The following is a 16815-nucleotide window of genomic DNA, read 5'->3' as shown; positions in this document are numbered from 1 at the left end:
TGGAGCTGCTTTTCAACTAATACATAGACCACTGTGGTTACAGTTCTAAAAAAAAAAAAGTAATTATCTGTACATTGGATAAAATTCAGGAAAAACAAAAACAAGGACAGCAGGGATCTCACTGATTTAAAAATTGTATGTTTCACGTTAGAGAGTTTTGCTAAATTTGGCATTCTTTAAACCATGAGGATTTATAGAACTGACTGTAGTTTGCTCTAGTGCTGGTAAACACTATTAATACTTCCCCCTTCAGCTCAGCTAAAATATACTTCAGAAAGGAAGGTAAAAGAGAAAAGGAAAAACACCCTCAGAAGAAAGGTATGGGGAGGACAATTTTCAGAAGTGGGCACCCACAGAGGACATACAAAGCTCTATATGGACTCTCAAATCTGCACTTAGCACACAAGTGCTCATTTTATGTGCCTAACTGCCAACACAAGCCTCCAAATAGGGAATTTGAATTTCCTATTAAAATTATCACATTTGCAAATTGTGTCCAAAGTGTTTAGTTTGCCTTCAAAATCTATTTGAATGTTGACGTAAGTTTGCTCAAAACTTTGACTCACGCTGTACATGTAAATCTGAATTCTGAAGCACACTTTGAACCATCATAATCAACCACTATTTTGGGTGGTATGGGTTGGGGTGACAGGCAGGAGCAAGCCAGAGAATTTTAGACACAAACAAGCTAATGAAGCATCTGTGACAAGTTGGGCAGCTGGGCACAGAGAATTTCTGCAACCATCTGGTTAATTCTTTCACAGTAATGTTCAAAGTAAACAGCTTGTCACACTGATACATCCTGTTACCTATCCTGTTATTATTACATGTGATTACAAACTGCATACAATATTAGGCTCTGTTTCCTGCTATTCCCACGTGACAAGCCATTCCTTTCTGTGAATCAAGTTCTTCTTTAGTTTCTGCCACCCATTGACTTTCAGTATATACATTTATACTTCATCCTCTATGTTATGATATAGTATGTCCTATTGGGATAAATTCTTTTTTGTCAATGGGCCAGATCTGGTGTGAGCACTTCTGATGCAAACCTTCACATGACTTTTACAGTCACTTGAATATTAATGAGATTTTTGATTTTCATTAAACATTTTTGTAAACAACTGGTCTCACACAACATAAATGTTTGAGGCAAATGAATAAAAATTATTACAAGTAGTGTTGCAGTTAGTTTGAGATTTTTATTCAAAACAATCCACACTACTTCCCATGTCTAGGTGTAATTGAGAATAGAATTTGAAATCCTTTGTGTATAACTTCGTACATTCTGATTCATATTAATAGTCAATTAATAAAGACCAATACAAGACTGAAACCTATATCATACTGTATGCTGTTATATGTTATTAAACAACACATTTTAAAATAGTTGTTTGAAATCTAAAAGAAAAAACCATGAAAGCACAAAAATTAGAAGGGAAGACTGAAAATTTATGCCTTTTGAGAAATCTTTATCAAAGAACAAATGGACAGTCTTATTTTAGCTTGTGTTCTTTGCACTGAACTGAAGCTTTTCAGTGTATGCGAGGGGAAATGTGATGGGAGGAAGAATTCAGAACACTGATTTAGCCACTTATACATTTGTGCATCCCCTCTTTTTGCAGTTTTAAATCTATTTTTGAACTGAGAAGAAGAGATTAAAACACTTACTGAAGTATTAATCCAGCTATTGACTTTTTAGCTTTCACGAGTCTATCAGCTATTACTGTTTCGATACGTAAATACGAGAGAGCTAGGACATGACAAACTATTACAGTCATTTTTATTAATATCCAACCTTCAGTGACTGCCAACACAAAGATCAGGATGAAATTAATGGATGGTCTGCATGTGGAAAGACTGCTGGATCTCATCCTAAAGTGATAACCAAGAGATTGTAAATAATATAAATACTGGGCCAACTCCTAAATCCACCTTTTTCAGTTTTTACTCAGGTTAAACTTCCTTTTAATGAAAGCTTGCCTGAGTAAGGATGAATATAACTGCATTCAAGAGACAGTTATATTTAGGAATCAAACCTGTGCGTGAAAATGTTTAACAAGTAACAACTAAGATTACTGTTCCTGAAAAAGACTAGAGAAAACAATATATTTTAAAATATTTTTTACTTTTTTTTTATTTCAGTGGGATGACTCGTACTTAACATAGGACATGTGCTTAACTCTCTCTCTTAATCAGGGCCATAACTGCCAAATGATGATGAAATTTATGCCTTAGGAGTAATTAAACTTTTGATATTGTTCTTTTGATATTGATATCTGGTAATTTTTCTTCTTACCGTAATAAAACATTTGAAACAAACAAACCAAAGTAAAATAAAATAAAAGGCAAATGTGGGTTGTAAATTGTCTTGGGGGGAGTCAGGGGCAGATGTAATAACAAACTACTTTTAACTCGTTTTTTGAAGCTGTCTAGATTTCACACGGATGGTATTAATGATCATTTTAAATTTAATTGTACTTGTGTTAAAACATCTTAAAAATAAAAAATGTTTTTTAAAAATTGATTTGCATAGGCCTGATCCCTCTTTCAGTTAGGCCTGTACAACTTGTCTGCACTGGTCTCAGAACTGAATTCGGCTTTAAGTATTTAATCTTCTGCTATACTGTGTCGTGTGGTGAGCCCATGCTGTGCAGTGACCCTGTCAGATGTCACAAGCTAAGTAGGGTCAGATAAGCTAAGCAGAGTCAGGCCAGGTCAGTACTAGTGTGGAAAATCTAAGTGCTGCAGGCAGTGGTTTTAGGGATCCAATAGGTGGCAATCTTCCCTTTGAATCAATACTGAACCAATACCTTAGCATGGTGTTCAGGGGTGAGGAGCCATTACGGGGTTGGGATGTAAATCAAATGTTCTGATCAGTTGTGGTAAAGCGATGTCCAATGGCATTTTTAGTAAAAGTAAACATGTTAACCCCTGTGTATTGGCTCCGATAATTATATTCTGCCTTCCTAAAACCCTTAAAGTGTCAATTAACTAAGGAAGAGCTCTGTGTAGCTTGTAAAGCTTGAAAGCTTGTCTCTCTCACAACAGAAGTAGGTTCAGTAAAACATATTACCTCATCCACCTTGTCTCTCTACATGGTACTTTTCTTCACTTTGCCATAAACTGCTGAGCCTTGTTAAATCCAGGAGGGGGCTGCATTTTAATGCTGGATGAAGTAATCCCTTTAAATCCATTACATACCATTCCTCGCAAGGGTGTTGTGGGGCTTAATTAACTACCCTCTGGTATACACTTAATATTTAGATCAACCTAGATATGTTTCTTAGGTGTGTGAAAAATTCATACCCCTGAACACCATAGTTATATCAGCCTAATCACAGCTAGGTTCTTCTATCAACCTCGCTACCACCACTAGGTGAGTTGTAAGGCGTTTTAATGTCAATGTAGGTAATAGATGCCACTGTAGCGCCTGTAGTGTAGACATGCCCTGGGGTCTGATTGTTCCCCTGACATTCGTGGGCACACAGTATTATCTTAACATTACAATCCTCTTTTTTGGTAGTGAGAGTCAGCTGTTTTCCTAGTATTGTGTCCCACATTCCTCACTTCTGTGCATGTTTCTTGATAGGGTCCAAGATCTGAGATTGAGAAGCAGGTGGGCTGGGAGGGAAGAAGAGGGAGACTCAGAGACCAAGTCAGGAGGATATGTATCATCTTTCTTTTAACTCACAGGGAATCATCTCAGATCAGTAATACTGGCTGAGGCTGCATTCATTTCTGAGTACAACCACTCTGAAGACTGAAGCGCCACTGGGGGTGGCTAGAGTATATTTGTGGCATCGAATCAGAGAACCATGTGGGTCTTCAGGACTGTTTGCTCTCAGGAGAATCCCTGTTAGCACTTTGGCCATGCTGATGAGTTGCCAGAGGAAGCTGTGATGCAACCTGGACCTTTCTTTGTAAAGCATTTTGAGCCTAAGTTGAAAGGTGCCTCAGAAGTGCAAAGTGACATTATTATATATAACCATTTTATTTGACTAAATCTGAATGTTTAATTCTTAAAGTGAGTATTTAGATGTTTAGATTAAACTAACGTTTAATTAGTAAAGTGAGAAAGCACAGACTTTACTGCTGTTTCGGAGACACTAGGATACAGGAACTGTTAGCAGTCTGCACATTCCTGAAAGGTAGACTTCCTATCAGCTTAAGTAATGCATAGTGGACATCAAGAAATGCAATTATCAAGGCCCACAAGAAAGAGTTTTTTTGTGCCATATAATATTTATGCAGATACTGGCAACACATTCACAACGATACCTCCCAGATAATCATTAATACTTGGTTTCAGGTTGATGTTTGCTTCAGAATTCTGGTGCTGTATTTTCTCCACGAGTGAAACTGCTGAAAAATCACGAACTCTACTTTTACATTAATCCACTATGCTTTGTAAATCACACAAAGTTCTTTATCACATCTTTGCCTTAAAATAGAGGGATCCTAAGCTATATTAAAACTATGCCAAAGGGGGTTAAAAATGTCCAAGAAGACAGAGAAGTTTGAATCTGTTCAATGAAACCATTCCATCGTGCAAAACACATCAACTTATTACAACAGTGTGGTACTCACAGGCTTTCGGACATCTGGCAGGGTAATCCACAATGGAAAAACAATGGGGAAAACAGCAAGATACATGAGCTGTTTGCGTAGGGTGTCAGGCCAGGCCAGGCTGAGAGGCTGCTCTTCATCATCGTCTTCTGAATTCTGTCATAAAAATGGAAGTGAATAGAAGGTAAGTTGGGTGAATAAAGTCAGCGATCTCTTAGGAGAAAGTCATGCGAACTTCATGCCTCGAAGAAAGACTCATTGGCTGCAGCTATATTACAACGATTGGGCTTGAATTGCCAGCGTTGGTGCAGGAAGGTGCAAGCTGCACCAGCCTGTGTCCCAAAGGGTTCTACCCCTGAAGAAGGGCAGATTATGTTTACACTGCCAGGAGTCTATGCAGTAGCAGCCAGGGGGATGGAACACTAAACTGCAGCTGGAGCTTCGCATGAATCCTGCTGGCAAAGGCTGCCTGGCGATGCAATGAATCAGTGGCCCCTCCATTGCCAGTGTTAGCCATTCTTTGGGATTGCACTGACCAGCTTCAGGCATCCTGGCAGAGTGGGGATGTAGCCCAGTGGGCTAGTTTGCTTTATTATATTCACTGCTACTGTAGCCCAGCGGACTAGCTCACCTTCATTATATTTACTGCTTTGCATTATATTCAGCAGTAATGCAAGAAACCTACAGGCCCGTGTGCCGTAAGATATTAGCTTCAGCAAGTTAGCATACAAATGTCTGGGACCTTTCACCTAGATGAATGGAGTTAAAGCATAAGGTCCATGTATAACTGCGACCTTTAACATAAAGGATGTGTTAAAGCAGGTAGGCATAGGGGCTTTCCTAACTTCATACCCTTTTAAGCTTAACAGGTACACCACAACTTAGAACTTGGAAAGAACCAAAATAACCAGGTAGGACTGAAATAACAAATGTGATACCTAACCACAAAAGGGCCATGGTAATGAATTGACGTATATATTAAATTGAGATCATTGAAATACTAACCTATAGAAAAAAGACACTCCAACATTAGTGAGGTGAGAAAATACAAATAATAAGAAGGGAAAAATCCCCTACTGAATATGCATTGAACATAACTGTGTCAGCATAACAAATTATAAAAGTGGCAACCCAGCCTAGGGGCAGTAGGAGAGAGAGATGCAGTCCTTGGGAGGTGCCAAAATGATGGCCACTGGTGATGATGGGGAAGGTGATGGTGATGAGGAAGATGATGGCTAACATTTCAGGTTGTTCTACAAGGGATGATGTGAGTATATGGATGTGCAGATGTACATTCTGTAGTATCTCTATCTATCTTACTGAGTTGGGGTGTTTGTAACTCTGCCAAATGTATTAATAAACATAAAAGAGTTCCTATAGTCAGTGTTGCAGCTGTGCACATCAGGGTTCCCAACTATATAATAATTTTAATAATATTGGGCCTAATCTTGGGGCACGAACCTGTCAACCCTCAAAGTGATAACTGGGGATTCTTAAGTAATCAATATAATTAATACATAATCTAAAACCAGGCTACAGGGATTGTATTCACTTTGTGCCTCTGACACATCTCCAGACAGACTTTCACCACTGTTTCCTCCATCCTGGGTTATACTGGGCAAAACTAGAGTAACCCAGGCCTGAATCAAGACCATCCATAATGTTTTGCCCTCTGACCTTCCAATAGCACATCAATTTTTTAGCAACTAAGCAGCAAAACTTTAGGGAAAAACTCTCCCTCACATGATGGATCTTCACTCCAATATTTTAATCTCTCTACACACAAGTGTTTTTTGTTTGTTTTTACACCCTACTGTTAATTGCTTTTCAGTCCCTTGCTTTACCACAGGATAAGCTTGGAGGGACTTCTCCTGTGACATGGGATCTTTATGGCTGGCCACATCACTTTTCCTGTTTCTCTACCTTCCTTTCACTCCTTAGCATGCAGGTGATGTCAGACCCTTTAGGACTGCCATAGAATGCCACTAATGGGCATGACCTAGACTACTTTGACACTCATACCTGTTTTCTGGCCTTTTTGCCCAAGAGGCCAAATTAATCCTTGGTGTAACTCAAAGAGGTGATGTTAATGGGATTACACCAGTTCCAACTTACACTGCTGTCTAAACCAACACAAAATTCAGCCTGAATGGTTCTGTCCCACAAAGGGCCTGATCCAACCCCCCTGAATTCATTGGAAAGTCTCCCATTGAGTTCAGTAAGAGAACGCCCAAAAAGCAATACATGGTATGAGTTGGATTTTCCTCAGAGCATGCACAGATGTGCCTACTTTTAAAAGTTATTTTAAAAATGATTAGAATTGAGATCTCAGACCTTTCTGAAAATTACATACTATTCTTCCAATAAGTTTATCCAGTGCTGTGGAACATTATCATCATGTTTCTATGAGTTAAGACCTTGTCTTAACAGTGCTTAGCTAAGGTTTTTAATGGTGCTGCAAGAGGCTGGTTTCGGAATCTACTTGATTTGGTTAGTTAATTGCATAGCTCTGTAATTTTGGGGGCTTACTAATAGTTCTGTTTCAAAATCCATTCCTAATTATCCAAATGTTTGGAAGGACTAGAAAAGCTTGCATTTGATTACTCTACAAGTAACTCAAGGTTGTCATCTCTATAAAGTGATCATTTAAAATGTTCCTATCAACACTAAGGGACACAAAGCCTGATTCTGATCTAAGTTTTCCCAGTTTTATATCTGTATCACTCCTATGACTTCACTAGAGTTTTGCCAGATTTACATAGATACAATCAAGCCCATATCCACAGTCCCCTCTTGATGTGTTCATAGATGCAGCTGCCTTACCAATTATACACACATTAAGAGAAGACCGTATCTTGTTAGTCCCTATACTTCTAGAAATTCCCAACTAATCTGAGTGATGAAAAAATGACAGTGAACTGAAGAGTCACAGGTATTTATTATGACAAGGTTTTACAAACAGATATGGGTACAATTTGTCACACTCTCGCCACAGAACGTTAAGCATCTGGACAGTTTAAGAGATTGGCGTGTCCTTTTATCTTTCTGTACACTGCCAACGCAGGCAGATGCTCAGCACTTCATTTCCATAATCTATGGCAGTTTGATCTCTTTAGAAAACCTGTGCAGGTGCAAGACTACTTCCTTCGAACCAAATCTGTTCTCTCTGTCTCCAGATTCTGGTAGAAGCTTTTAGGGGAGGGGGAATCAGATGAGGCTAGATACCTAGCTTTGAAATAATGATTATTGAGGTAAAATAGGAGCACAAAAGAAGCAATTGAAAGGTTGCCTAGGTAACTCTTTCTGAGTGGCCTGGGTATATTTCAAGCAGCAGACTCAGCAGGAATAAACCTCCATAAACACGTTTCAAAAACAGCACTGAATGACTAAGTATTTTCTGAATTATCATATTTAGAGATTAGCAGTGATTAATAATCTTCTTTAATCATGGTAACTCTGCACATATATTGATATGTATATGGACACACAAACACATTTGTAGAACATGCAGATGTTAAACACACAATTCATGCATGCAGTACTGTCCATTCTGATCATCTGCCTTTTGATTCTGATTTTTCTTCTGTGTAAATCAGGACTAACTCCACTGGCTTTTAGTGGAATTACTCATGATTTACCCAAGTACTGATGAGTTCAGAATCAGACCCATTGTTGTCTTACACGGGCATAGAAAATATCACAAACTATGAAACCTCAGAAGCTCACCACATAATTCTACAGAGGGATGGAAAGGAGACTAATTATAGTGACAAATTTGGAGCTGGTGACATGAAGAGCGAGTTATCTGAACTAAATCAAAGTCTCTTCAATTCAAAAACAAAAGCTTTTACTGTCTGCACACACTGGTTTCTCTTCACCAGGTTTTAGGCACAAGTCTGCAGTTTATGTGGCAAACAATTTAAAACTCACAGTAATAAAAAAATACAAAGAACCACAAGGCAACCACATGGCACTGTGAATGGCTATGGAATTATGAACAGGTGGCAGCTTCTGTAATTCAGCTTATGACTCTGGGTTCTAAGCAGAGATTTTGCAGACACTGTAGTAAAGAAAAAGGGAAGCATACACTACAATTGGTTGCAGGTCTCTTATTCTGGTGAAAATACTTAGCAGAAAGATATTATACACATCACAAATAATTATTACCATACTAGGTCTGAATACTGCCCTTAGTCATATGCATACCAGTTCCAGTGGCAACAATGGAAGCTGCGCATACATTATAATGGGCACAATTTGGTCTTTAAGGTCTAATCCTTCATTTCTAACTTGAAAGAATAAAGGATGCAGAATCAGGGCTTGATTTGCAAAGTTAATGAGCTCCAACAACTCACATTGAAATCAACAGAAGCTGAAGATGTTCAGAATCTTTGAAAACTCTGACTAATGGGGAAAAGCAATACTGAGTTATCCACAAGAGGTTGGAGTGGAGAAAAGGAAAAAAAATCACCTTGACTCTGAGACAGTATAACTGTTCCACTCAGAGCCAACTCATCCATGAACAAACTAGGGAAATACAACCTAGATAGAGCTACTATAAGTAGGGTGCATAACTGGTTGGAAAACCATTCCCAAAGAGTAGTTACCAGTGGTTCACAGTCATGCTGGAAGGGCATACCAAGTGGGGTCCCGCAGGTGTCAGTTCTGAGTCCAGATCTGATCAATGATCCAGTCCTTCATCAATGATTCAGATAATGGCATAGAGAGCACACTTATAAAGTTTGTGGTCGATACCAAGCTGGGAGGGGTTGCAAGTGCTTTGGAGGATAGGATTAAAATTCAAAATGATCTAGAGAAACTGGAGAAATGGTCTGAAATAAATAGGATGAAATTCAATAAGGACAAATGCAAAGTACTCCACTTAGGAAGAAACAATCAGTTGCACACATACAAAATGGAAAATGACTGCCTAGGAAGGAGAACTGTGGAAAGGGATCTTGGAGTCAGAGTGGCTCACAAGCTAAATATGAGTCAACAGTGTAACACTGTTTCAAAAAAAGCAAACACCATTCTACACTGAAGCAAGACACAAGAAGTATTTCTTCTGCTCTACTCTGGGCTGATTAGGCCTCAACTGAAGTATCGTGTCCAGTTCTGGGCACCACATTTCAGGAAAGATGTGGACAAATTGGAGAAAATCCAGAGAAGAACAATAAAAATGATTAAAGATCTAGAAAACATGACCTATGAGGGAAGATTGAAAAAATTGGTTTTGTTTAATCTGGAGAAAAGACGACTGGGGGGTGGGAGGTATGATAACAGTTTTCAAGCACATAAAAAGTTGTTACAAGGACAAGGGAGAATTTTTTTTATCTTTAGTCTCTGAGGATAGGACAAGAAGCAATGGGCTTAAATTGCAGCATGGGCAGTTTAGGCTGGACATTAGGAAAACATTTCTAACTGTCAGGGTGGTTAAGCACTGGAATAAATTGCCTAGGGAGGTTGTGGAATCTCTGTCATTGTAGATTTTTAAGAGCAACGTAGACAAACACCTGTCAGGGATGATCTAGATAATACTTAGTCCTGCCTTTAGTGCAGGGACTTGGCTAGATGACCTCCTGAGGTCTCTTTCAGTCCTACGATTCTATTATTCAATGATTCTATGAGTGAAATAACTCAAGCTAGACCAGTCAGAGATGCTTGCAATATTTCTGAATTAAACCCATCTGGGGGATAAATTTTTGGGGGAGTATTTTCAAGTGTAAATGGATTTCCGTGTCCGTACTAAAATTCCTGGTTTTTAATAATTAACGATGAAATTTAATTTTGATGATCCTTGGCTGCCTGTATGATCAGAAGTCAATGTGCCAGTCTAACAATACTAGGTATGTTTCCCTCATGAAATGACAAGAAAGAAACAAAGCAAGAGGGCAAAAAGATTCATTCTCTGGTGAGATTTGGTTGAGAAAAATGTAAGCAGATACCAATCTAGCACAAAGGGCACTGCCAAGGAAGAATGCTAAAAGGATACATTTGTGAGTGTTGTGAAGTACTTAGATATCTTCATTGCCTGGATTCCTAATAACTGCAGTCGCACAGAGGTCATGTTAAAGTTAGGTTGAAAATCAGGCCGTACGTGTGTAAATGTCCATCTGTCCATGCAAATATACATTGGTGTAAGCAGATGGATGTGCCCACAAATTTTGCAGGTGCATTTTAAAGGCCTCATTTGAAAATATGGATCAGAATATGCCAAGGAAAATATAACTATATATGTTATTCATGTTATGAATAGAACTAATTCTTTAGTATTCTAGATAACCATCAGAATATATGAATACTGTTCCTTTCAAACTGACTGCCTCAGTGAACTGTCAGTGAAGAGAATAACTTATCATTATATTCTTTATAGTCTTCCCCATTAAACTTATTTAATACCTGTCACAGTATAACAAGTGTTTTTTTTATTAAGATATGTGCGAACTCTCTACAGTTGTTCATAATACAGTAACTGTACCAAAGATATTACACAAAAAGGTAATTTGTGTGGTTTACTTGCTACACAAATCTTAATCGTATCACTATTCCCTTGTGCTATGCTCCCTGCCCCTCTCTGCCCGCGGGTTATATTCAACTGTTTTCTCTCATCTTATACTTAGACAGTAAGTTTTTTGGAGCAGAAAGCATCTTTTTTTATGTGTGCATGAACAGTGCCTAATACAATGGACCCAGATCCTTGACTGAGCCTCCAGGTCAGTAGTCCCCAAACTGTGGGGTATGGAGAAACATTCGGGGGACATGGCAGGGCCATGCCCAACCCCCATAGGGGGCAGGGAGAGAGTGCTGGCCAGCCCCACTCTGCCCCCAGCTCTGCTCCAGCCCCACTCCCACCCCAGCTTGGGTCCCTAACCAGAGGCCCCGACTCGCAACAGCAGCTCTGGCCCCACTCCCGGCTGTGGCTCCCCATCACAGTTCCTGGAGAGGGCCCAGACAGGTTCCATTATGGGTAAGGACGGGGTACGACGGAAAAAATTTGGGGACCACTGCTGTAAGTGCTACCGCAATACATATAAATCAATCAATCAATACAAATGTACTAAGAACTACACTAGACAGATATCCCCTTTACATGTTACATTGTGGGTCTGCAACAACAAAAAAATCAAGCTTTTATTTTACAGAAATGAAGGTTGGGAAAATAATTTTGGAATGTGTCTCCTATTTTAATTTCCACAACAAATTTACTTTCAATACTGTCTTTTGAGATACTCTCTATAAAGTCAGAGTCTGATTTTTCTGTACTTCAGCTCTTGCATTTGTCACATTACAATAAATTAAAATGACACTCTCCTCCAACTTCAGTAATTTCTTCTTTAGATACTTCCCTGTAACTCCTTAGACACCATCTCCTATTAGTTTACTCATAATCAGGCCATTTCTGAGAAAACTTTACAGTGAAAAGTAATGGCTGTATGACTCAGAGCATTTCAACAATGCCAACAGATGGTGACATTTCATCAGTAACTCTTTTATTTATAACCAACAGATTATACCGATTCCCATCTGCCAAAATCATAGTGTATTCACTGCTTCTAGCAAACAGCAGAGAAGAATTGTCTGTTTAGATACTTATGCTCAAAATATATTACTCAGGAAAAACAGGTTTCAGAGTAGCAGCCGTGTTAGTCTGTATCCGCAAAAAAAAGTTTATGCTCTAATACATTTGTTAGTCTCTAAGGTGCCACAAGTACTTCTGTTCTTCTTTTTTCAGGAAAAACAGTTGTTCATCTAGAACTGCATCTGAAAACTGCATTTTGTTCTGGATGTAAAAAAGTCTGAAAAACAAATAAAATAACCCACTCCAAAATGTATCAGTGTTCCCAAGTGTGTAAATACTTATTAACTGCTTACAATAAATTGATTACATCTTATAACAGGGATCTCATATGAGTTAAAAATATTAAGTTTTGAGCCTCATTATAGTGTCCCAAATTAGACAAGGACTATATATTTTTCTGTTTGTGCTTTTCTCCTGTATATTGATTCCTGACACAGATAATCAGCACAGAATTAGCATCAGGTTTCCAGTGAAAATGGTAAACAGGCAGACAGGGACCACTTATGATTCACTTTGATCATGTTGAAGGATAGATATCATACCACGTGTAAGAGTGTTCCTATCCATTTTCTGCTTCTTAGTGTTACAAAAGACAGTCGTGGCTATTTGTTTCTAGACAGTGGACACCACCCACCAACATGATCTTTCTTAATGAGGGAATTAAGATAAAAATAGGATGACATCTCAAAATGTCACCTGCCTCAAATTGATATCTTATTTTTCAATGTTAAGATCTACTTTTGTTCTACAAAAAAGCAAATCTCAGGCTATTTTATGTCCTCACTGAGACAGAGAGGGAGGACAGCTAAGTGGGTTAGGATGCTAGTCTGGGTCTCAAGTCTGCTCCACCATAAACTTTCTGGATGACCTTGGGCAGGTTATTTAGCCTCTGTCCCCCAATTCCCCATCTGTAAAATGGGAGGATAATAATACTTCTCCCTATTTAACAGAGGTGTTGTAAGGCTAAATAAATTCAAGTTTATGAGGTGCTGAGCTCCTACAGTAACAGTGGCCATATAAATACCTAAGACAAGAGCAACCTCTCCTTGTGGAATCATGTGGCAAAAATTCAAGTTATGCTACCCTGCATCTATTTCTTCTTAGGATACATCCCATTTACTTAGGTAACTCACATTGGTAAGGGTGTATGTAAATCCTCCATGTACTGTGAACCACCAAGAGGAGGCTAGATTTCTTTGGCTGGATTTTATGCTGATAAGGAATATGTGGATGATTTTTAATCCATATGCCATAACTGCAATCTGTATACCTTCCAGGTCTACTGCTGGAATCCTGGGAAACTAGAAAATCCTGAACTTGTACCCATTTATTTCCCTCAAAGTTACGCTGCAGCGTTCACTGGTGGGTACAGAAAGAGACACGTAGAGTGCTGTATTACAAGCTATGCTCAGCAGGCCGGCAAATGGAAATAACAATCCTAGTGATCTGGAGATGTAACTGATGAGTAAGCCCGTCTTGTAGCCTCTTTCCCACTGTCCTATTTTTCAAAAAAAAGAGAGAAAAAGGTGTGCAGTAGAAAAAAATGTAGAACAGACCAGTAAATAGCCATGGGAATACAATGATCAATCCCATTTTATGGCAGTGCAACGATCTCGAAGTTACATAAAAGTTAAGTTGACAAGAGAGATCTGTATAATTATTTCAGGCTCAATGAAAAGGCAAAGGAGAAGATTTTCAGGCAGCAGAAAATATATGCTTGCTGATCAAAAGAATATCAGGCACTTTGGGATAGATTATTACCTTTCAACAAAGGCTTTTCCCCTTTCTTTCCCAAACTGAAGCATTTAACATATTTTGGGAAACACATCCAGTGACTGAGAGCACGCCTATATTTAGATTCAAATCACGCTAATTTGATGAAAAGGGCCACACATTCCTTGGAAGAGAATAAATGCCTCAGACAAGAGCTTTGTCCTGAAATGCACTAACCATGTGCTGCTCTTTGGTAAAGAAAGCTAAATCCACTTTACCACAGTTGCTCAAGTAAGCTGTTTAGCAATCACACTGAAACCAATGAAGGTTTAGTGATGTGTTCTCATTGCATCCAAGGTGCCTTTTCTTTTCATTAAAAGTTATCTTTGAGATGGTTGGCATATATAAGTTTTCCAATTAGGTTTCCATGGAAACTGGTGAAAGAGTGTGTGTGTGTGTGTGTGTGTAAGTGTGGGAGGCGGGAGGAGAAGGTGTTAACTTGAAATTGGATGCTATTTTTAGGAAAGCCACAGGTTAGAATGATTACAGCTGAAGCGGCTTAATCAAGTACTTGTTAAGGGGGATGGGGAGGGAGAACTTTCAGAAGGATCATTTCTCTATATGGCAACCTATAAAATATTTAATGGAATATCATCACTGTCCTTCTAGTCCTCTTTTCATTTTGTCAGACATGCTCAGTACTAAGCTATAAATATACTGTATTATATAATAGACTTTTCTCCTTCATGGAAACCTGTTAAAGGTCAAAAGGAAAACTACAATAACTAGGACTAAATCCAAAGTAAGATGGAATACACTGCAAGAGGGAAGAAAGCATAGGTTGACTAGGACAAAAAAAGGAACATTTTACAGATTGGATTGGAAAAAAAATTATCCCAGTGTATTTTTTTCCTCTCAAGAGGGCTGAACCAACACTCACTAAAGTCAATAAGAGTCACTCCTTTTGACTTCAATGGGACTTGGATTGGACCAAACATTAATATAACTGGCTTGGATTGGTGGACAGGGCTACAAGGGAAGGCCTCTCAAGACTCCTGCAAGCAGTGGCAGAATAAGCAGAGATCTGGGCTTATTCCATGGATTGGAGCCCTGGTCTGGCAAGAGGTCCAGCAGAACTTAGATCCTCTGCTGGAGAAAACTGGGGTCAGGAGATGAGAATTTGAAGATGGGCCTGGGAAGAAAGGAAGGAGCAAGATACTGAGGATGGGGAAGAGAGAAAGATGAATGAGGAAGAGAACAGAGAGAAAGAAGGTCTGAAGTAGGGTGAAATTCATCCAGCCTTCTACAAGTGGTTTATAGGCCTTGTGCTTGCACTTTGTATAGGAGTGAATTTCAGCCAGAGAGTACAACACTAAAAAAAAAAAAGAGGGAAGGGAGGAGAAATTAGACTCAGGAAAAAATGTACGAAAACAAAACAAAAAACAAAACAACAACAACAACAACAACAAGAACAAACTAGGGAGAAGGAAAGGGAAAGAACAAACAGAGGGATGTCAGACAGAGTTACCTTTTTAAAATAAAGTATAATTTCAAAATGTTATTACATAAATAAATAAATAAATAAATAAAATTTCCCTATTCCTCTAGCTTAGCCTCAGATCACCCTAAGAAGCCCCTCTTCTCTTCTTTGCTGGGAGGCCTTTGCTCATTGTTTTAGTTAAAAAAAAGTATTTGTAAACAAGAAGAAAGAGTTTATCTATACACACTTCTGGGGCTGGTATATCGAAAACAATAATTCCAGTATTCAGATTGTGGATGCATTTCACTTCAGACAAATGTGCATCAAATACAGAACTTCAAAATATTATGTTTCTGATCTAAAGATTTAGATTGAGCTATCACAATTTGGACTAATGAAGGATAAAATTGCCAGAAATGTGACCCTGTGTATACTTGACATGGGAACTGAATAACAGAAATGTGATATGGTAGGCACAAGACAGAAGACAATTAGTTTCCCTTGCAGATTTTGCCGGTTCAGAATGCAAACAGGCTATGATAGCGTTCCATGATCCAGCTTCTGGCAGTAAAATTACATCCTGAGCACACTTGTTCCCCAGCCATCAGTTTTCAGAACAGTGGCTTTCCCCTGAAGGCAAATGTGGGGCTTGATCCTTCAAGGTGGAGAATGCCTCTGACACCCTCAGTTGCTGTACCAGATGACTGGCAGATTCTTTGTGGGGGCAATTGCTCCTTTTACCTAAAATTGCACCTTAATTTTCACCCTGCCCCCCCACTCTTTTTCCTTCCCATAGCCTTTTTTCTGCCTTTCCTCTTCATCATCTCCTACTCTTCACTGAGTTTTCCTTCCACTCTACTCAATGCCTGTCTCTCCCGCTTCTGTCTGGTCTATGCTACTTTCCCAGCATTGACTGGGCACTTCAGGAAGGCCTGTTCCTTTCCTTCTTCCTACTCTTTAGCTTTAGGGTAGTACCACAGTCAGGCCCAGCTAAGACAAATATTCTAACAGTGTTCAAGCCAAAGACAAGCAGGGGTACCTTTGTCAAGGGTCAATGTGCAAAAAAGAGAATTAGTGTTTATCTGATTCTTACAGAAGTATTTTAATGTTATGACAATCAAAGAGAAACAGAACAATTTTTTAAAATCCCAGCTTATATGGAATTTATATTTATACAAATATATTTTTATGGATAGTTAAGCAGTGACAGTTTTGAAGGGTTTGTAGGGAGATGTTGTTCCCACATATCCAACCTTGAGTTTATGAAAGGTTGGCACATGTCAGTATAAGATATGGCCTCCTCCCACCTCCCTTTCCCAGGGACCAATGCCTGCCTTAAAACACAAAGGAGACAATCTTTATTGTCATATACTTTCACCAATTCTTTGTTTTAACCCCTAGGAATGTACCTGTTGGACAATCAAAGGAGTTGCTTCATTCCTATGGACTCCAAATCAGAATTCAACATATATAT

The 16815-nt window shown here is 38.9% G+C and overlaps 1 protein-coding gene across 2 annotated transcripts in view; it reads right to left on the bottom strand.

Moving 5' to 3' along the window:
• Nucleotides 1-16815, bottom strand: part of SLC24A2 (solute carrier family 24 member 2) — a 176668-nt gene that overhangs the window by 17808 nt on the left and 142045 nt on the right. For both annotated transcript variants that reach the window (XM_005297688.5, XM_005297689.5), the window contains one exon: nt 4591-4725. In XM_005297688.5, the coding sequence (XP_005297745.1) occupies nt 4591-4725 (135 nt within the window). The remainder of the gene's footprint in view (nt 1-4590; nt 4726-16815) is intronic.

This window comes from Chrysemys picta, chromosome 6 (genome assembly GCF_011386835.1).
Source record: "Chrysemys picta bellii isolate R12L10 chromosome 6, ASM1138683v2, whole genome shotgun sequence".
Taxonomy (NCBI): Eukaryota; Metazoa; Chordata; order Testudines; family Emydidae; genus Chrysemys; species Chrysemys picta.
Note: the sequence above shows the minus strand (reverse complement) of the source record. Positions and strands in the feature narration are given on the sequence as shown.